The sequence below is a fragment of the Sciurus vulgaris genome (genome assembly GCF_902686455.1).
Source record: "Sciurus vulgaris genome assembly, chromosome: 3".
Classification (NCBI taxonomy): Eukaryota; Metazoa; Chordata; class Mammalia; order Rodentia; family Sciuridae; genus Sciurus; species Sciurus vulgaris.
Window position 1 is genome coordinate 160791373 of NC_136463.1, and position 23574 is coordinate 160814946.

General features: G+C 35.6%; 1 protein-coding gene across 1 annotated transcript in view; it reads left to right on the forward strand.

Annotated features, from left to right (window-relative positions):
• Positions 1-23574, forward strand: part of PTH2R (parathyroid hormone 2 receptor) — a gene marked incomplete at its 5' end in the record, with an annotated part of 102376 nt that overhangs the window by 25877 nt on the left and 52925 nt on the right. Inside the window, 3 exon segments of the mRNA XM_079134820.1 lie at positions 8392-8494; positions 17033-17143; positions 17271-17386. Coding sequence (XP_078990946.1) covers positions 8392-8494; positions 17033-17143; positions 17271-17386 — 330 coding nt within the window.

The window sequence follows — 23574 nt, forward strand, 5'->3', positions numbered from 1 at the left end:
ATGAGTAATAGGTTGGAAGGGTGACAGCTCAATGTGACCTCATGTTTAATGTTGTCATTTAACACCTTATGAGCCACACTATAGATATTTGTTCTTAAGTAATTTTCAATTTGCTTTATGCATAAACAACGTCATGGGAATTTTTTTTTGAATAAACAGCCAAATGTACAAAATGATGTCACTTTGTGAAAGGATTAAAAAAATCGGGAGCCCAGACACTTGTAATAGCTCTGTGTGTACATGTTTGTTTGTGTACAGATTTATGCTGTGTATTTCATCTGTTTGCCTGTTTTATGTTGAATTAAAAAGAAGGAAAAATGGAAATACTTTTAATTAAATGTGGATGATTCAATAATTTCCCCAAAGCTCTCAGTTTGTTATAGCATTCTTTTTCTCTATTTTAATCCAATATTACAGACAACAAATTTGGAATAAAAACTTATTCTCATTTTCAAATACCCTTTATTTGGCTATCCCCAAAGGAATCACATTCTTTAGAGTGACATTAACATTTAGGAAAGTAAAATAAAAATAACGTTAAATCTATATGAATTACTGAGGTCTGTATGAAAACATGGAGTAGAGAGTTAATAAAATTTAGTTTGCCCATCAACAATAGTATGTATGAAACGTACTGGTCCCTTATTATAGACCAGTTTGCCTTTTTCATGGACTATGGAAAATAGAATGTCCAGCAAGGTTACTTCAGAGAAACAATTAACATATATATCGTATATTATAATCACCACCTCATAATAGACAATATGTATTATGTGTAATATATGCTATATTATGTCATATATATTATATATATTATGAGGAAGTGACTGATACATTACAGAGGCTAAGTAATATCAGTATCTGCAAGCTGCAAACTCAGGATATGGTCTACCTTGGTGCATGTTCTGCATGCACTTGGAATGAAAGTGCATTCATTCTACATTGCTGTAAATGTTTGTTAGATCCTGTTGGTTAGAGCCTTGTTGAGTTCTGTATCCTTGCAGGTTATCTGTCTAGTCATTCTATTGATTGTTGAGATCGGGCTGTTGAAGCTGTACTCATGGATTTCTCTCTTCAGTTTTTGCTTCACCTATTTTGTGGCTTTGTGATGCCTACAGATTTAATATAGCTAAGCCTTCCTGGTGAAGCGACCCTTTTATCATTGCATAATGTTTCTCTTTGTCTCTGATAATTTCGTTTGCTCTGATGTCTATCTTATCTGGTGTTAAAGTAGCTGGTGAAACAGGGGTGCCACCTTGTCACTGCTCAGTACCGTGGAAGTTTAGGCTCCCCAGGCAGCACTCACTGGCACGCGGTGGGTGGGGGCTCCCTGACACCACAATCAGGGTAGCCTTGTTAGTGCCAGGCTGACTCCCCACTGGGCTTTCTCTAACACCACCCTTGTTTCTGCCGGCTGGAGATGGATGTCCAGGCTGGCCACATGGTCTCTATTGACGTGCAGGCCAAGGTGTGGAAAGGGGGCTGTGGGGGCTTGGTAGGCTAATGTGGGTGAGTGTCCTCATTTCCTAAGTTCTCTTGAACCTTTCTGGGAGGTGGCAGGGGTGCTCCTTACAGCCTTACTGGGGTGGAAGTCTAGACTTCCTGTGGCCTTTGCCAGTGTGAGTTGCGAGTAGAAATATAGTTATTTCTTGTGGTATTTGACTTGGGTCAAACTGTTCATGTGCACAGTCTTCTGTGCAGTCAGGTTGCCTCTCCTTCCTTTCTGTGGAGAATGGGCTTCGCTTGAGGCTGATTTGTCTGTACCTGTTACTGTTCAGAGTTTCCTACTTTAACTCCAAGTTGGTGATACATGAGTTAAAAAGAAAACCCAGGGAGCTTACCACTGCGTCATTCTTCAGGATCTGAGGTCCCTACCTGGTCTGCTTTCTTCTCTCCTCCTTTCAGAATTATCTTAATGTTCATTTTATATTTAATAGCAAGGGGCTTTTTATTTATTTATTTATTTTCTGGGAAGAGTAGGGGAAAGTATGTCTACTCCACAGTGCCAGAAGTGGACGTTCCAGAATGCTTCTTTTTAAATATATTTAATTTATGGATTCATGTTCGCTTGAAAATGCAATAAATGTAAACAATATAATTATGAGGATTTTCATATTCTGACATTAACAACTGGTATCTATAATGACAACTTTAGAGACTTTCGATGACATACACTTTATCAAGTGAGGGCTTCTTTTACTCATGAATTATGTGATGCTGGAAATAAGCATTTTATTTCAAAGCATAAATCATCACTTGCCCAGGACAAATGACTAACATCTGCTTTTCTAAATGTTATGTTTTGTTTTGGATGCAGTTGTTTTGGATTAATAGACATTGGCTCGGAAAACTGCTCTTCTGTTTTAAGCACACTATCATCTTCATGTCACTCCATGGTAAGGAACACTTGTATCTGTAACAAAGGAGAGAATACAATACTGAGGACTTTCAGTGTATTTGTGCTCTCACTGGAAATGACTAAAGATCAATGTAATAGATTATGAATTAGACAATTCTAAACAAACTTACTTCTGGCCAGTCTATCACAATTCCAGAACAAAGTATCATTGGAAGCTGTCTATCTCAAAATGTTTATATTACCAAAATGTTTGGTGGGAGACATTTACCCCCACCAAAAAAGGCTGCATCTACCTTCCCTACCAAAAAACCCCCATAAATGAATGTTTAAATAAAATGGTACAAGGGGTGATTTGAAATGCTCATGTTTGATAAAGTCAGATTTCTCTGAGTCAACTTTATAATTCTGAAACTCAGTCAGAGCTTACCCAACATTTCTTGGAAGTAAAAGACATAATTATTTAACTGAAGAAAAGGCAGAAAAACAAAAGAAAACAAAAACCCAACTTGAAGGTTTGAATGGTGCCCCGACTATTCCTCAAGAATGAATGGTGGGCTGGGGTTGTGGCTCAATGGTGGAGCGCTGGCCCAGCATGTGGGAGGCCCTGGGTTCACTCACATACAAATAAATGAAGGTATTGTGTCCCGTCTTCAACTGAAAATATTTTTTAAAAGAGAATGAATGGTAAGGAGTCTGTTTTGCATGGTAAAGAGTCTGTCATCCCTGACTATTCCTCATGCATGACATGCTCACCCAGATGCCTCATCGTTGCCATTCATTCTCTTTTTGAAATGTGAGATTTTCTGATTCACTCTGAGTGTAGTGACTTAGAACTGTGTTGCATTACCCTGGTAGCCAGGACCCTGGTATGTATTTTAACTCCCCAAATTAATTTTCGATATTTGCATCTTTCCTAGAACAATTAACATAAATGTGGAAGTTGAGCTATGAATATAATCCAGAAATCCCCCAAACTAGATATCTATTCACTGAGCTTCACTTTGTCCTATAATTATATTAGAAAATAATAAACTCATAATGTTCAAAATTAGTAATAATTTTTGCTGCTCAAAATAGTTTTTATATTAGATTTTCTTTCCACATTCTTCATTTTACCCATATATCATTTTATGTATAAGTTTAAATCATTATTATCAATAATCTCTATGTATACTTTGTATGACCAATGACATAAACATCTATTTCTGTTCAGCTCATAATGTCTTATGACATATATAAAAATATAAAAAGGCTTGTGGAATGACAGCGGGCTGAGACAGACATGACCCTATGTACATGTATGATTACACAAATGGTATGAATCTACATCATGCACAACCATAGAAATAAAAAATTGTACCCCATTTGTGTACAATGAATCAAAATGCAGTCTGTAAAAATTAAAATAAATAAAAATGCATGCAAATTCTTAAGTAACCATAATATACTTGGCACCCTTCTGACTTTTTGTAATATTGTATATAAGTTGAACAGACTTTCTGCTGTGTGAATTGCCCACCCATCAAATAAAGGCATGTCAGATCTCAAAAATAAATAAATAAATAAATAAATAAATAAATAAATAAATAAAAAGGCTTGTTTCCTACTTCCTTTAAAGAATAGTTATAGAGAATGAGTACATTTGCAGCTGAAATGAAAGATTTATATTATTGAGAGTTTGTTACTTAGGTAAGTTGATTGACTTTATCATCTCTTTTGATTTAAGAATCTTGAAGTCCCCAGTAAACAGAAATGTAAAGCTCTGGTTCCTATTATTGTTAATAAATCTACAGCAAAGTCTACCTGCATAAAATTGTGGTTATTTAAAAATATGTTTATGAAATTTTGGATACTTGTCTCCCATTAAGAGGTGGAGATAAATTCCCCTCCTCTCAAATGAGCATTGATGACTCACTTTTAAAAAAAATTTGTTCTTTTTAGCTTACATGACAGTAGAATGTATTTTGTCATATACATACATGGAGTATAACTTCCTTTTTTTGTGATTGTACATGATGTGGAGTTACACTGGTTGTTCATTCATGTATGAACATAGGAAAGTTGAGTCTGATTCATTCTATTGTCTTTCCCATTCCTATCCTCCTCCCTTCCCCCCACTCTGTCCTATCTAATTCAGTGACCCTACCTCTATCCCCGCCTATTGTGAGTCAGCATCCACGTATCAGAAAGAATATTTGGTGGCCTTTGGTTTTTGGGAATTGGCTTACTTCACTTAGTACGATAATTTCCAGTTCCATCCATGTACCAGCAATTGCCATAATTTCATTCTTGTTTATGGTTGAGTAATATTCTATTATGTATATATACCAAGTTTTCTTTATCCATTTGTCTGTTGAAGGGCACCTAGGTTGGTTTGATAGCTTAGCTATTGTAAATTGAGCTGCTATAAACATTGATGTAGCAGTGTCACTATAGTATGTTAATTCTAAGTCCTCTGGGTATATATAAACTGAGGAGTGGGATAACTGGGTCAAATGGTTGTTCCATTCTAAGTTTTCTTAGGAATCTCCATACTGCTTTCCAAAGTGGTCACACCAATCTGCAGTCTCACCAACAATGTATGAGTGTACCTTTTCCCCCACATCCTCGCCAACGCTTACTATTGAGTGTATTCTTGATAATTGCCATTCTGACTGGAGTGAAATGAAATCTTAGAGTAGTTTTGATTTGCATTTCTTTGATTGCTACAGATGTTGAACATTTTCCATATATTTGTTGATTGATTTGTATTTCTTATTCTGTGAAGTGTCTTTTCAGTTCCTTTGCCTGTTTATTAATTGAGTTATTTGTGTTTTGGGGGGTTGAGTTTTTTGAGTTCCTTGTATATCCTGGAGATTAACGCTCTATCTTAGGTGTGAGTGGTAAAGATTTTCTCCCATTCTGTAGTCTCTTTCTTCACATTATTGATTGTTTTCTTTGCTGTGAAGAAGATTTTTAGTTTGATTCCATCTTGTTTATTGATTCTTGATTTTACTTATTGTACTTTAAGAGTCTTTTTTGAGGAATTCAGTTCCTAAGTGGACATGATAGAGATGTGGGCTTACATTTTCTTCTAGTAGGTGCAGGGTCTCTGGTCTAATGCCTAGGTTCTTGATCCACTTTGAGTTGAGTTTTGTGCAGGCTGAGAGGTAGGGGTATAATTTCATTTTGTTACATATGGATTCCAGTTTTCCCAGCACCATTTGTGTAAGAGTCTATCTTTTCTCCAATGTATGTTTTTGCACTTTTTCTAGTATGAGATAACTAACTGTATTTATGTGGGTTTGTCTCTGTATCTTCTATTCTGTTCCACTGGTCTTCATTTTTGTTTTTGGGCCAAACCATGCTGTTTTTGTTACTATAGCTCTGTAGTATAATTTAAAGTCTGATATTGTGATACCTCCTGCTTTACTTTTCTCACTGAGGATTGCTTTGGTTGTTCTGGGCCTCTTATTCTTCCAAATGAATTTCATGACTGCTTTTTCTATTTCTATGAAGAATGTCATTGGAAACTTAATAGGGATCACATTAAATCTGTATAGTGCTTTTGGTAGTATGACCACTTCGACAATATTAATTCTGTCTATCCAAGAACATGGTAGATCTTTCTATCTTCTAAGGTCTTCTTCAATTTCTTTTTTTTAAGAGTTCTGTAGTTTTCATTGTAGATGTCTTTCATCTCTTTTGTTAGGTTGATTCCCAAATATTTTATTTTCTCTGAGGCTATTGTAAGTGGGATAGTTTTCCTAATTTCTCTTTCAGTTGATTCATCACTGATATATGGGAACACAATTGATTTATGGGTTTAATTTTATATCCTTCTACTTTGTTGAATTCATTTATGAGTTCTAGAAGTTTTCTAGTGTAGTTTTTTTGGTCTTCTAACTATAGAATCATGTCTTTGACAAATAGGCATAGTTTGAATTCTTCTTTTCCTGTACATATCCCTTTAATTTCTTTCTTTTGCCTAATTACTCTGGCTAGAGTTTCCAGGACTATGTTGAATAGAAGTGGTGAAAGAGGGCATCCTGTCTTGTTCCTGTTTTTAGAGGGAATGCTGTCAATTTTTCTCCATTTAGAATGATGTTGACCTTAGGTTTAGCATGTATAGCTTTTACAATGTTGAGGTATGTTCCCACTATCCCTAGTTTATCTAGTGTTTTGAACATGAATGGATGCTGAATTTGTCAAATGCTTTTTTCTGCATCTATTGAGATAATCATCTGATTCTCATCTTTAAGTCTATTGATATGACGAATTACGTTTATTGATTTCCGTTTGTTGAAACAACCTTGCATCTCTGGCATGAACCCCACTTGATCATAGTGCACTATGTTTTTAATATGTTTTTGTATGCAATTTGCCAGTGTTTTATTAAGAATTTTTGCATCTATGTTCATCAAGGATATTGGTCTGAAGTTTTCTTTCCTTGATGTGTCTTTGGTTTTGGTGTCAGGGTGATATTAGCTTCACAGAATGAGCTTTGAAGTGTTCCCTCCTTTTCTATTTCATGGATTAATTTGAGGACAATAGATGTTCTTCTTTGAAGGTCTGATATATCTCGACTGAGAATCTGTCTGGTTCTGGGCTTTTCTTTGTTGGTAAGCTTTTGATGGCATCTACAATTTCATTGCTTGTAATTGATCTGTTTAAATTTTCAATGTCCTCTTAATTCAATTTGGGTAGATCATGTCTCTAGAAATTTGTCAATGTCTTCAAGATTTTTCTATTTTATTACAGTATAAATTTTAAAAATAGTTTCTGATTGTCGCCTGTATTTCAGTAGTATCTGTCGTGATATTTCCTTTTTCATAGCAAATTTTATTACTTTGAGTTTTCTTTCTCTAATTCTAGCATGGTTAAGGATTTATCAATTTTACTTATTTTTTCATAGAACCAACTTTTTGTTTTGTTGATTTTTTTTGAGATTGTTTCTTTTGTTTCAATTTTATTTCTTTTAGCTCTGATTTTAAATATTACCTGTCTTCTGCTTTTGGTGTTGGTTTGTTCTTCTTTTTCTGGGGCTTTGAGATATAATGTTAGGTTATTTATTTGTTGACTTTCTGTTCTTTTAATAAATGAGCTCAATGCAATGAACTTTCCTCTTAGCTCTGCCTTCATAGTGTCCTAGAGATTTTGATATGTTGTATTGTTAGTCTCATTTACTTCTAAGAATTTTTTAATCTCCCTGATGTCTTGTGCTATGCATGTGTCATTTAATAGTATATTATTTAGTCTCCAGATATTAGAGTAACTTGTTTTTTTTAATTGTTGATTTCTAATTTCATTCCATTATGATCTGATAGAATGCAATGTGTTATGTCTCTCTCTCTCTCTCTCTCTTTTTTTTATTTGCTGAGAGTTGCTTTGTGGCCTAAGATGATGACTCAGTTTTAACAAATAGAATGTGGTACAACTAACCACAAGTAACGGCTGAAAGCAAGTCATCAAAATATTGTAGCTTCCTCCTTGCCTTCTCTCTAGAATAACTAAATCCCTGGGGAAAGTCTCAACATCAAGACAAAAAGGTTAACTAGAGGCCTTTTGGACTAACTCATTTATTGCATAGATGAATAATCCAAAGCTTAAAGATGTTGAATGTTTCATTCAGGTCTCACTGATAATTTTTTGGTAGAGCTAAAATAGAGTCATTTCTATTTTTAGTTGCTATGACTGACATATTGTGAAAAAATTACTGGAATATTGGGTCTTCATGATTTTTCAAGAAATTTTCAATGTGTATTTTGTTCTAGTTATATTATCTATTATATAATTATCTAATCATATTTAAAAATTCCTCATATTTTCTGTTATGGCATTTTTTTTTTCCTTTAGGCCAATCAGGTAAAAGTAAAATTATCCTCAAATATCATACACTGATGGATTTTGAATTTTGTCTCTGATAAGAGACTACTCCAGATCGTGGGATGTTAAAATTCATTTTAAATTATATTAGAAGATGGAATAATGAAAGCTAGTATCGTGGCTTTTTAAAAGTGATGGGAATGTTGGCATTTTGTTCATTTCCACAGCTGGATTCCGATGGCACCGTGACTATAGAGGAGCAGATCATCCTTGTTATGAAAGCCAAAGTGCAATGTGAACTCAACATCACCGCCCAGCTCCAAGAGGGAGGTAAAGAAAGACAGAAATGCGTTCCCTTTTACCCTGCTCTAGTCCTCACAAAGATGGTTTCCCTCAGTGTTTGGTGTTGGCAAGATTCTCAGCTCACTGCTGTTCCCATGTGGCAGGGTTTGTAGAAGACGAACTCTTTTCTCCTTCCACCCCACTGGCTCTTCTCTCCCTGTAGAGGGGTGACTGGTCTGATTATGGAGTTTGCGCAAAGCACCTGGGTTTGTGCACACCCGGCCTTTTTGGTATCTATCTGCCTGCAGAGGGCAGGCGTGTGGGTTTTCCCTTGACCACAGTGAGCTTGGGGCGGGGAGGGTAGGCTCCATCCCTGTGGGTATTCCCTGTAGTTTTAAGTGATGAACTCAATTCAGAGCAGCAAGAAAACCAGCTCATTTGTACCCACCAAAGCCATGTTCTAAACAACAACAACAACAACAAAAACAAAAAACAAACAAACAAACAAAACCCCACACTTTTATTTCCATTTGCCTGACTCTTTAGTCTTAAATTCAAGTGAGAAGTAGGGTGCCATTTACTGAACTCCCTAAATTCCCAACAGTGTCCTTAAAGGTATGCCCCTATAATAAAATATACAGTTTAATATCTGCTTCATATTGGTCTTCAAATATTTTTTGGAAAAATCGTGACTGATTTCTTAATTGGTTATGATCAGAGAATGTGGTTTTCATGATACCTATTTTAAAAAATATGTTCAGACTTAATGGCTTTATTGTAACCAATTTGATAAATGTTCCAAGTGATCTTCCAAACAATATAGGCTCTCCATTTTGAAAAAGCTAGTTTCTACTAGGTTAAGCTTATTAGTTATGTGGTTCATATATTTTGTATCAGTAAATGATTTTTTATATGCTTGATATATTGTTTCTTGAGGTATGTATCTTAAAATATAATATTATTGTGACTTTTTCAATGAAAAATTAATTGGGTTTTTTTCCTTCATATATTTTTAAAACATGTTATTGGTATATACAAGTTTAGAAATGTATTTCCTGATGAATTAAATTTTTTATCAAAATAAAAGTAGTCTTCTTTATTGCTAGGATATTTTTGCTTTATTTAAAGTATAGTTTAAATTATTAAAATAGCAATATTAAATAAATGACATAGTTTCTTTATCTCTAGGTTAGTATTTGTCTGACATAACTTTTCCAATACTTTAAAAATGTGCTGTGATAAAGTAGACATAACTTTAAATTGACCATCCTAACCATTTTTAATGTTTGACTGTGTTATGGGCAGCCCATCTCCACAAACTTTTCATCTTGCAAAATGACACTCTAATCCCACCAAATAGCACCTCCTTATGTTTCCCCATCCTTTTATTAAACTTTCCATCTACTTATGTTTTTGGAGTATCTTTGATAAGTAGGACACGTGGCCTTTTTTTTTTTGCTGTTCCTTCTGCTAACCTCTGTCTAGTAAGTGAAAGAGTTTACTCCACTTACATTAATTGTGAGAACTGACGTACCGTATTTGAATTTCCCTCTGTCGTCTTATTTGGATTCTTTATTTCATCAGCTCTTCCTGTGTGTCCCTACAACTCCCCCACTTCCAACCTGCTTTTGAACTAACTAAGGTTTTTTTTTTTTTGTTTGTTTGTTTTCTTATTTTATTCTGTCTTCCACAACTAGTTTGGAAGACATATCTTATATTTTATTCTCTTGGTGTTCACTCTGGAGGCTCTTTCATATCTTTTTTAGTTGAAGAAAATTTAACAAACACTTTCTTTTTGTAAATAATATGAGCAGTTTAGGATACTTTACTTTTATACCTTTATTTTGTTTGTTTATTTTTTATGTGGTGCTGAGGATCTAACCCAGTGCCTCACATGTCCTAAGCAAGTGCTCCACCACTGAATCACAACCCCAGCTTTGAGGATACTTTAATTACTTCCAAATTATATGCTGTTGTCATATAAGATTGTAATTTTGGCTTTTGTTATGTTAATTTTTCTTCTTGAAATATCTTTTATTTATTTAATTTTTTGGATTTCTTCACATGAGAATGTACTCATTGTTCTTTCAGTTTTTGTCTACAAATATCTTTACTTGAGTTGCAATCCTGAGCAATACTTTTTCTCAATATATAACCCTGGATTGAAAATAATTCATTTTTAGCCTGTGAGGATATTATTTCATTCCCCACCCCCCAACTTCCATTTGCTATTGTTGACAAATCAGTTGTCAGTCTTTATTGGTGATTGGCCTTTTCTCTCTGGCTCTTTTTAAGAGCTTCTTTTTGACTTTGATGTTCTACAGTTTCACTCTGAATACAGGTGTGGATTCATTGGATTTTCTGAACCTAAGGGTCTGGCTTAATTCAGTAACAGGAATGTTTTATTTACTTCATCCTTGAAAATTTGCTGTCCTCCCTTCTCTTTCCTATCTCCCTGGGCAAATTTTAGGTAGACAAATGTGAAACCTCATGCTACCCTCAGGGTGTCCATGTCTTACATATTTTCCTTTTCTTTGTTTCTCTGCTGCTGATTTTGTGAATTCTTCAAATCTGTTTTCTAGTTTTTTTTTAACTCTTTGTTCAGCTTCGTCTAATAGCTCTTTAATCTAGTCATTAGTTAATTTTGTTTTTCACTTTCTGATATCTTCATATTTAATTTTTTTTTTTTTTTTTTGCAATGAAGATTGAACCCAAAGGTGCTTTACCACTGAGCCACATTCCTAGCCCTTTTTATTTTTTATTTTGAGACAGAGTCTTACTAAATTGCTTAGGGCCTTGCTGAAATGCTGAGGCTGACCTCCAAGTTGTGAGAGTTGTAACTCTCCTGCCTCAGGCTCCTGAGTTGCTAGGATTACAAGTAGGTGTGCGCCACGGTGCCTGGATCTCATATTTAATTTTGATGATCTTTACTACCTTCAATAATCTTTCTATTTCTTTTTCTTTCTTTTTTGTTTTTTGCGGTGCTGGGGATCGAACCCAGGGCCTTGTGCTTGCAAGGCAAGCACTCTACTGACTGAGCTATCTCCCTAGCCCTCTTTTTATTTTCTTAGACATATATTTTATATTCTACACTTCATAATTCCAATATCCACAGACTTTGCTGGTCCACGCTGATTATCATACCTGGTAGCTATTTCCTTAGGTATCTAATGACTTTTGATGAGGAACTCGATGTTTTGGTTTAAAGCATCTTCCTCCAGGGAAAATTGGTGTTTGCTTATGCAAGGTGCCTAGAGGAGCTATTGATGTAAGTCTATTTTAAACTCAGTTTAGATAATGCAGGAGTGTGGGATTTGATTAGAAGTTTCTAGAGAATGTTTTTGGTCACTATTTCCTATTTTAACTCTAAATATAGCCAAGAGTGAAAGGAGTCAATCTCTTTCTGAAGGATGTTTTTACCTCTTGTCACCACTAAGGGGGGTCATCTTTTGGGGACACTGATTTTATAGAGGGTTCGCCCATCTAATTTCCCAAGTTATTAGCCTCAGGCTCAGTTTTCATTACCTGACTTTATTAAAGCACAAACCCTAAGCCCACAGGTTAGTAGAGACCTGGCCCTAACTGCGGTACTTGTAAGAATTATTATCTCTAAGGGCTGAATAAAACTATTTCTCATGAAGCCTCATGAACTTGTGAGGTGGAAAATACTTGGCAATTACTTAGGCCAGCATTATCTTTGGTATTCCTTTAATAGCTGACACATATGTACCCATGGTGCGTGGCTTCTGTGGTAGGCACTGAAAAGCCTGAATAAGATTCTGTCCTTGCCCCGTGGGCTTATGGCTTCATAAGAGTGGTAGACGTGTTTTAGAATGGTCTGTAATTTTAACAACAGGGGTATTCACAACTGTGTAATAACTGCAAAAGCATTTTAATCTGGGAGGGATTAGCAAAGACTTCCTGGAAGAATAATCATCTCCTCTTAATATTAGAGGGGTAGGAATTAGATGTGTATAAGAGGGAGTCAAAAGACATTCCAGGAAGAGGGTATAGGATATGTAAAAGTTAATAAATGTGAATTAATCACACATTGTAAGAATTACATATAAAAGCATAAATTACCTAGATGTGTAAATTTATGTAATATCTACAATTTGTGAATCTTGAGTTGTAGATGAACAAATAGTAAAAGAGAAAAGACTTTCTTTGAGAGCTTTCTGCACACAAATAGGATTTAATTAAGTGTGGTTAAACTTTGGCCTCCCTTTCAATGAACAAGTCTAATCATATGTAAATTGACTTACAAGTTCTTAACTTAAAGTCTTAAAAATTAGAATGGCATTTTGAACTCACTGGTTAAGAAATTTTCATTTTAAAATGCTCTTAAAATTGAGAACTGCACATCAAAATACTTAGGAGTAAGCTCTTGTAATGCCTACAGTTTATTTTAAAATTATAGCAAAAATAAATTAGATGAAATAAGTATCATAAAATATTAACAAGTGTCAATTCTAAATTATGGGTATATATTTTCTGTTATATTTCTGATATTTTTAATAATAAACTGAACATAAAAATTTTCCTAAAGTTTGTGAAAAACAGAAATGGTAATGTAGACACAAATACTTCATTATAAAACTATTCAAGTATTTAAAAACAAAAAGTAAAATATTATTCATCTTGGTCCTACTTCCAATTGTGATCATATTTTGTTATGAGTAACTGAAGAACTGAAAAGAGAAAAAGTTAGAGTCTCCAAATTTTAGACTGTTCTGTATAAATATCATGGTTGAACAAGCTTCACTAATAATTAGTTTTTCCTGGCACACACAAAGGATTACAGAGCTATAATTAATGGTGTTAATTTATAGAGAGATTGGTGACTCATTAGGCAATTAATTAGTTTCTTGCCAAATAAGGAAAGTATTTACTCACATGATGATAAGGAGAAGATGCTAATTATCATCTCTGTATTTTCTATGCTTTCCCAATCTTTTCATCCTTTGGCAAATATTTATCATTCTTGTTGTCAAAGAGCCACAGAGAAAGGAACCCCATCTGAACATTCATTCTTCTGGGGGAGGGTGGTTTTCTGAATTTTGAAGGGTGTGCTTGAGTTGTGGGTGGGGTAGCATCTCACAGAGCACTAGAAAAGTGTTCCTTGAACAACGTGAGGAAAAACATTTCTCCATGGCTGTTTTAAAAGTAGGTATTTATAGAATAAACTGGTTATTAGATTTTACTTTTATGTGAAGACTTTATTCCATCATGTGACTAACTCATGGCAGAAAAAAGTACAGGACATCACAGTATGCATTTTAGAGGAACAATTAGTTAGAGAAAGATGAGGACATGTGTCCAGTTCCAGTTTGTGCAGATTATATAGTAGATATTGGGTATGATCTATTGCACAGTTGTGTTCATTTTCCACTTCTATGACAAACACCCGAGAAATATCAACTTATAAAGAGGAAAGGTTTATCCTGGTTCACAGTTTTGGAGATTTGAGTCTCTGAATGATTGCACCTATTGCTTTGGGTGAATGGCAGCTCATCATGACAGAAGTGTGTGGTAGGGTAAAGCTGTTCCTCTCATAGCTGGACATGAAAGAAGTGAGAGGACAGGATGGAGATCCCACTCTCCTTCAAAGGCACATCCCCTATGACCTGAAGACCTCCCACGAGGCCCCCACCTCTGACAGTGTTTCCCAGTGATGCCAAGTTGGAGACTGAGCCTTTAATCCGTGAGCCTTGGGGGACATATAAGTTCCAAACTAACAACAGTTACATAAACAGTTGCTATAATAGATACATAAATGACAAAGTAAATGAATGGCAAGATACCTGGAATTCTATCCAGATATAGAAGATAATCTTGGGCAAAGTTGATGGATAGATTGATTCATTCTACTCCATATCAGCAAGAAGGAAAACAAACCAACCAAAAGACCTGATAAAGGTGCACAGGGAGGCAGGTGGTGCCATACTCCTGAAGCAGGGGCAGGTGGGGTGACCTCTGGGTTGCCTGTGGTATGTAAAGCCCAGGTTTTTATTGTGTGAACAAAGCGAGGCTGTTTCCAAGAAAATGTTCTTTTCTGAGAACAGTGTGGGTGAGGAAGAAGTTTTCTTTTCTCTTCAGCAGTGCACAGAGCAAATCAATATTTGTTTCTGTGTGATAGGTGGACCCAAAGAAGTTAATTTCAGGCTTTTCCTGAATTCTTTTCCTAGAGATGGGTGTTTGTGTGAGAGTGTGTTAGGCTGACTCTTCAAAACTGAACAGACAGTGTGATGCCGTGCACATCAGCTGCAATGAGAATCTTCAACTACAGTTAGTGTAACTGGTTACAGAACATCGGAGAGAATCAGAATGGGTAGCATTTGTGATAGCAGAACAATGAACCCCGAAGACATTCACTCCCCCAGTTCCTGGTGTTATGTCTGTGTGTGCCACGTGACATGACAGACAGGACTCTACAGAGGGAACACAGGTTATGGATCTTAAAATGGGGAGATGACTCTGGCTTATCTGGGTGGGCCCAATGTAATCACCTGGACCCTGAAAAGAAGAAGAGGAAGGCAAAAGAATCAGTTTGAATTGTGGCAGAAAAGGAGAGCAGAGGAGAGATCTGAAATGTGAGAAGAACTTAGTCTGCTTTGCAGATTTTGAAGATGGAGGAAGCAGCCCATGAGAAAAAGGATGCTGGCAGCTTCTAGAACTTGGGATGACGCTTTGAAGACAGCCAACAAGGAAACCTCAGTTCTGCAACTTCAAGGAACTGAATTCTGCCAACAGCTGACCTGAACAAGGAAATGGATTTCCCTTAAGAACCTCCTGACAGTAATGCAGCCCTGCCCAGCCCTCGACTCTGGTCTTGGGAATCTATCAGCAGAGGTCCAGCTGAGCCTGCCGGACTTCTGACCTACAAAAATACAGTGAGAAAATAAATTGATTTTAAGCTGCTAAATTTGTGGTAGAAAATTAATCTGGCACTTATTGAAAGTATGTCTGTCTGCTTTGTTGGGATCTGACATGACTGATAGGCTCTATTCTTAAATGTTCAATATATAACTAGTGGAAAGGAGCCCAGCAAAGCACAGAGTATTGACACCGAATGTTCCTTAAGCCCCACTGAGTGCCAGAGGCTATTCCAGGAATGTGGTTAACATATGAGACAAAACAGACAAAAATTCCACCCTCACGTTTCTTAAATCCTATGACTTTAGAAAGCAATACTTAAGAAAATGATTATTTCCTGGAAGGAAAAGAGAACCCAGGTGGAAGGGGAAGGAGAGAAGGGCGTAGGGAGTATCTGGGGAGGTAGTTTTAAGTTGGAGAATTTACTAAGAAGTTGACATTTGAGCAACACTCTGGAGGAGGTAAGGAAATAAGTCTCAAGACAAGGTGGGGAAATGACCCTGAAACCCAGCAAGGACAAGCAGACCATTGCTGTGAGAGCTAAAGCAGGTGCTGAGGTCAGTGGGAGGCGAGGGCGGAGGGCAGCAGGCCCTTCACTTATTGCTGAGGCCTAGGCTTTGCCTCCGAGTGAGGTGGGGAGCCATATTGTGTTAAATGAGCATGTATCATTGTTTACCAACTTTTTTGCATTGGGTAAGATGGAAGACCCATATGTATGTACAACAAGTAGCAGGAAGTGGGTTTATTACTTACAGCCAAGCCACACAGATCACAGCAGCCTAGGATTTATTCTGAGCCCGTCCCCCAGGATCAGGAAAGCTGCCCTGGGTGAATGGGATATCCACAGCACTTACCCCACTTGCACTGCAGCTGAGTCACTCAGGAAAACCACCCACCTGGCTTGTACTCCCAGGGAACAGCTGATGTGTTAGGCTCGTATGTTGGAAGACATACTTTTTATTTTTGGATGGGAGACTGGTCTGTTCTAGCCAGTCTCCCCAGCATATTCTATAGAGTTAATCTTGAGAACAGCAAGGGAAAGGGGACAGGAAGGACTTGGTGGCTCCAGAACACTAAAAGACTCCTGCAGGGAGAGAGAGCAAGTGTAAGAATCAGGGAGACCTGCTGAAGACTGTAATTCTGACTGGACATGTGGTGGACGTGGACTGTTGGGGTGGCAATAGGGGTTATTAGAAAGATGAGGCTCTGGATTCATCTTGAGAAGCACAGAACTTATGAGAATTTTGTTTGAGATGAGTATTAGACTCAAGGAAGTTATTAATAAAAAGATAAACCTCAATCTTAAATCTGTTTTGTGTGCCATGTTCTTTAACAGCAGTTTTAAAAAATCTAGAATAAAAATGTAGCTGCTATTTATGACAGGTAGAAGAACTATACCACAGTGATTCACAATGGTTTCCAGTGTTTTTTTTTTATATCCTGATTGTTTTAACTGCTATAGCCAATATACTGGAATAATTTGAATATTTTAATTTTGTTAATCAAAGGCTCCTATTAATGGGCCTCTGAAGAGACCAGGTAGGTGAATTTTGGGACATTTGCATGTTTAGTTACCAATTTGTTTTACTTCTTGCTACAGGCAGTGATTTGAAATTTTGTGTTTTGAATGCATTTGTTCTCTGTTTCTCTCTCTTGTTCTCTCATTTTAATTTATTTGCTTTTTTTTTTTTTTTTTTTTCCTCTCATCAGAAGGTAATTGTTTCCCAGAATGGGATGGACTCATTTGTTGGCCCAGAGGAACAGTGGGGAAAATATCAGCTGTCCCATGCCCTCCTTATATTTATGACTTCAATCATAAAGGTATTGAGTTTTTCTGAAATTATTAATTTGAAAAAGAAATTTACTTTCTCCTCCTCCTCCTTCCTGTCCTCCTCCTCCTTTTTCTAAGGGAACTGAGCGGTCCTCAGCACCTTTCATGTCTTTACAGGAACTGCCTTCCGACATTGTACTCCCAATGGAACATGGGATTTTATTCACAGCTCAAATAAGACATGGGCTAATTATTCAGATTGCTTTCTGCAACCAGATATCAACATAGGAAAGGTAATGACATTTTTGAATTTGTGAATGCCTAAGGAAAAGCAGAATCATGTTTCATGTAATTCTTGCTTGTCAACCATTACACATTAAAACCATTTTATTTGATGACATAAGTATCATAAAAGGTAAGAGCAATATTGGAATCTTTTCAGATACATCTGAACCATTGTGGTATTTTCCTTACGTTAGAGTTACCTGACTGAGATACATACATATATACTTATAAATAACTGTTTGTGTGTGTATTATGTCACATTATTATATATTTATATTATATTATGTTCTATTATGTTGTGTATAAAAATCCAAATAGGTAGCCAGCAACATGATTCATGATTTATTCTTAGTTACCTACGGATGGCTGTATCTCATTCCATTCTCTGTCCTGAAGGACCTTTGCGTTTTAGAGAAGTGTTTTTCCATCTCATAAGATTTGCCTGTAGGTGATTTCATCTGTAGATGAAAGGTTAAAGCTGCAGAATTCGAGGAGCAAGGACATCATCTGAGTTTTCCAGCATGACACTTTTTTTTTTTTGCAGTGCTGAGGATTAAACCCAGGGCCTTGTGCTTGCAAGGCAAGCACTCTACCAACCGAGCTATATCCCCAGCCCTAGTGTTACTTTTAAGTTATTTTGGGGAGTTTCGAAGTCATCCTCAAATTCATGTCTCCTTGACCTGTGAGTAGAGATACATGAGGAGAATGCTGTGATGGAAGGAATGAATGTGATAAATTGACGGATAAGTTAAAATTGGAGGACCTTGAAATCAGTCCATCGTATGTAAACTCCCTCACATGATACTTTTTTTAGTGCCTATTGATTTTTGGAGGGAGTGGAGAGAGAACAGTAGGGAGAAGTGATGAGTTGAAGGTTTCTTTGTTCAGGTTTGTAAATAGTTTGAACTTCCTTTCCTAACTTTCTTCTTTTCTATCACTAATCCTAGTGCTAATACCTTAATGAGCTCTTCAGTAGTTTGTTGAAAGAACTTCAGTTTTGTACTTCAAGGTTGAAATTTTTTAGATAAAAACAGTCGATGTGAGGAGATTCTTATATATTCCATGATGCAACTCAGGCCAACTTCAAGTTACTATAAATACTTCAGAATATATGCAGTCTCATTGACAGAAATACGCCTTCTGGTATTGAGTGTACTGTTTGGTGATCTGTAGTTGCGTGTTGAAGGATGACAAAGGTAATTCTTTCGTAGTTTTCAACTGGCCACTAAATTAACTCATGGTTTTATTCACACAGAATTCTAATCTTATTATTCAGAACTGAGATGGAACCCAGGGGCAACTTTACCACTGAGCTCTATTCCCAGTCTTTTTATTTATTTATTTTGAAACAGGATCTTGTTAAGTTGCTGAGGCGTCCTTGACTTGTTGATTCTTCTATCTCAGCCTCTTGAGTCGCTGGGATTACAGGTGTGCACCAACCGTCTTGGCCAGACTCTAATCTTAAAACCATTCTTGTCGATTACTGTGTATTCTAAGAATCAAATAATTAAAGATGGTTTATAAACTTAAGATATATACTGTGTCTTAGGAATGATATTTAAAGGCTAATAAAAACTTTAAGAAATTTTGTTAGCATAAATTAATTTAGCTCCTTAACGAAAATCGTATTTTCAGTTGTTTACCAACCTTAAGGTATAATTGAAAAGACAAAAAAAAAAAAAAAAAAAAAACCCCAAAACATTTCATAATAAGAAAGCTAGATAGCTTCCTGAAGTGTTTTAATGCTCTGTAGGGCAAAATGATATTTCTTATTTATGAGATATAAATTATTAATGGTTAATATAAAAATTTTTATAAGGAAGAAAATATATAAACCTGAAAAAGCTTTGTATTGAGAATAAATGACATAATTTTATGAAAGAATGAGTGCCACATCACTTAAGACTAAGTATTTTTAGCTACATTATTTTTTTTTTTATCTAAATAATTCCCATGTCATTGGCTTGGCCAAGTAAGGTAATTATTTTTACTAAAAAGAAGAGAAGGAACTCTAATGATAGGCCACAGGTTATGAAATTCTTTAGAGTATGATATTTGAAACAACAGTATACTGTAGAAATTATCATATAATATATCTCATGTCTAAAGGCTATATGCACTTTTAGACTGTACTTTAGCAATATGTATTAAAAACCTCAAAGAGGTCATGTTCTTTGATCTTATAATTTCACTTCTATGATTGAGTATAAGGATTTTGGGGGGGAAAACTGAATGAAAAAAATATCCATTGAATAATCAGTCATTATAGTGAATATTTTGAAGAATTTAAAAATTCAAATGATGAACTAGTTTAAGTTAGCTCAACATATTTTTATAAAGAGTTTTCAACATTGAAAAATTCTTTTGACATGTCATTAGCTGGAAAAAACTTGAATATATATTGGGGATGCAGATGCTTAACCAAAAAAATGATAGTTGTACCCCATTGTGTATAATGAATTGAAATTAAAAAAAAAAAAGGATAGAATAGGATGCATAGAAATAGAATAACAAAAATACCTAAGGTGCTAACAATGTTTCTTTTTTGTTTGGTGAGAACTTGGAAGGTCTTTTTGTCTTCGTTATATATTTACATATTATCCAGTATTTTCCATAAATATTTTAATGTTTTTTTTAACAAAAATGATATGCAATGAATAATACTTAAAAAAAACCAAGAAATAAGAGCAATGTCCTTTGTTTCCGACCAGAATATAGGCAGTTATAATGATAAGATTAAGTTGTATGAGATGCAAAATCAGTAATTTGTAAAATCCACCAGTAAGATGAGGATGTCAAGAAACCTAAAGGAACTAAATTTGAGAAATGGGCAAGTCCTTCCCATGAGAGAGGAGAACCCATGACAGCTTTCTAACCTGGGTCCACAGCAAAAGCAGAGTAATCAGACCATAGAATGAGAAGAAAAAAAGGAGGAAAGTTTTTAAACTACTTTTTAACAGACAAGGGCTAGCATAAGGGCATAGAATTCCAAGAAGCAAGCTCCAGTCACAGTGAAGTCCCATTGATCCTTCACAGAGTGGCACTATGCCAAAGGCTGGAGCAATACAGCAGAGTAAGATAAATCTCTCAAGATGTGCATAGGACCTCCACAGAGTGAAGGACGGCATAAGCTGAAGGTGTGGCATGGAACAGAGGGGCTGGGAGACTCCCCTTGAGCTGCATGGAACTCTCACTAAGTGCAAGGCTGCTGTAGCCCAAAGGCCAGAGGAAGGGAACCCCCACTCCCCCCCCCCCCATGTGCATGTCCACAAGGCAGAAGCCTGACAAAGGAAGCTGAGGAAGACCTGCTAGCTAGGCACAAGGCCTTCATCTAAGGCAAGACCATGGTTGGCTGAAGACTGGCCAGGCAGCAGCTGGAACAAAATCTCCTGGACTTAGAAAACCAGCAGGCGTGTTCACGCAAGCCCCTTTTATTTAACATAATACTGGTCGTCTTAACCAGAATAGTTAGGCAAGAAAAAGAAATAATAAAAGGTATACAAATTGCAAAGGAGGAAGCAAAATTGCCTGTTTGCAGATGACATGATCATATCTATATAGAAGACCCTGAAGACTTTACCAAAAATCTGTTAGAACTAATAAATGAATTCAGTAAAGTTGCAGGATACAAAATCTACATAAAAAAATCAGTTGTGTTTCCATAAACTGACAATAAACTATCAAAAAAAAGAAGTCAAGAAGATAATCCTACTTACAATAATGAAATGAAATAAAAGAATTAGGAATAAATTTAACAAAGCAAATGAAACACCTGGGTACTGAAAACTGTAAAATGTTGTTGAAAGAAATTAAAGAAACAAATAAATGGAAAAATCTTTTCTGTGTTCATAGATTGAGAGAATTAATATTGTTAAATGTCCATACTACCCAAAATGGTCTGTAGATTCAATGTAGTCCTTATCAAAACTCTGACATTTTTTTTTACCAAAATAGGAAAATAATATCAAAATATGTGTAGAGCCATGATAGACCCTGAAAAGCCAAAGTTATCTTGAGAGGAAAACAACAAAACTGGAGTGTTTACATTATCTGGTTTCAAAATGTGCTATGAAGCTGTAGTAATCAAAACAACATGGTACTAGCACAAAAACAGACACATAAACCAATAAACAGTATAGAGAACCCAAAAATAAATCCACACATTAATGGCCAACTGATTTTCAACAAAGATGCAAAGAACACACAGTGGAGAAAAGGTAGTCTTTTCAGTAAACGATACTAGGAAAACTGGATATATACATGTAGAAGAATGAAACTGTACCCTTACTCAACTGGACCCTAAAACTCAACTTGGAGTGAATTTAAAACTTAAATGTAGGACCTGATGCTGTAAAACAAGAAGAAGAAAATATAGGAGGAAATCTTAATGAAATTAGTCTGGGCAATGAGATTTTTGGATATGCCCCCCAAAACTCAGAAAATAAAACAGACAAGTGGAATTGCATCAAACTAAAGAGCTTCCAGATAACCAGGAAAGAAAATCTATAGACTGGGAGAAAATACACTGAAAGCATACATCTGATAAGGGGCTAATCTCCAAAATATTTAAGGAATCCAGAAAACTCAATAGCAATAAAACAACCCATTTATAAAATTGACAAAGGCTATAAACAGACATTTCTCAAAAGATGACATATATAAATGACCAGTGTGTATATGAAAAATGCTCAGCATCACTAATCATCAGAAAAATGTAGATTAAAGCCACAATGAGAGATATCATCTTACACTTACTTGCTAGAATGACTTTATCAAAAAAAAATAACAAAAGATATCAAGTAAGAGATGATATAGAGAAAAGGGAAGATAATGTTAGTACAACCGTTATGGAAAAGAGTGGAGATTCCTCAAAACGTTAAAAGTTGATTACCATATTATCTCACAATCTCCCTGCTGGAAATATGTCCAAAGGAAATGAAATCATGTGTTGAAGACATCTGCACTCTGGTTTAATGTATCAATATTATATTAAAAATAAATGGTGTAAATACACTAATTAACAGAGATTAAAATAGTGTATTAAAAACATAACCAAACTATATATATCTACAAGAAACTCATTAAAATGTAATGATATATATAAAGTATATACACACCATGGAATACTATTCAGCAATAAAAAGGAGCAAACTATTTGATAGGTGCAACAACTTGGACATTACCGCCAATTTCAAAGGTCTCATGATTCTACTTTTGTGACACTACAAAATGACAAAATTATAGAGATGAAAACAGATTAATGGTTGTTAGGTGTTTGGGATGGTGGGAAGAAAAGGGTAGGTATGATGTGTAGGGATATCACAGGTTTAACCGTGAGCTGATGGAGTGTTTCTACAACTTAATTTCAGTGATGATTGCCTACATGTGCATAAGTGATAAAATGACAGAGAACTACAACTAAGTACATTGGACCAATGTCAAATTCCTGGTTTCAATATTTATTATAATTGTTGAAGATCTAAACCATTGGAGGATACTGGGTGAAGGGTACATGGGACCTTCCATAGTATATTTTCTACCTCTTGTGCATCTATCATTCCTTTAAAATTAAAGAAAATTAAAAAGGAACAAAGTACTAATACATGTAACTATATTGGTGGTTATCAAAAGCAGCATGTCTGATAGTGTGATGCCTCCTGCTTCACTCTTCTTGCTAAGGATTCTTCGGCTATTCTGAGTCTCTTATTTTTCCAAATGAATTTCATGATTGATTTTTCTAGTTCTATGAAGAATGTGATTGGGTTTTAATAGGAATTGCATTAAGTCTGTAGAACAGTTTTGGTAGAGTGGTCCTTTTGACAATATTAATTCTGCCTATAGAAGAGAGTGGGAGATCTTTCCATCTTCTAAGATGGTCTTCAATTTCTTTCTTTAGTGTTCTGTTGTTTTCATTATAAGAGGTCTTTCACCTCTTTGGTTAGACTGATTCCCAAGTATTTTATTTTATTTTTTTGAGGCTGATGTGAACCTTCACCACATCAGCTTAGGAACTGACTTCCTTAACAAGATTCTTGTGCTCTAGCACAAGAAGTAAAATCAATAATCAATAATAGGGATGGATTTAAATGAAAAAGCTTTTTCTCAGCAAAGGAAATGATCAATAATGTGAAGAGAGAGCCTACAGAAAATTTTTACCACATGCACATCAGATAGAGTATTAATCTCCAAGATATAT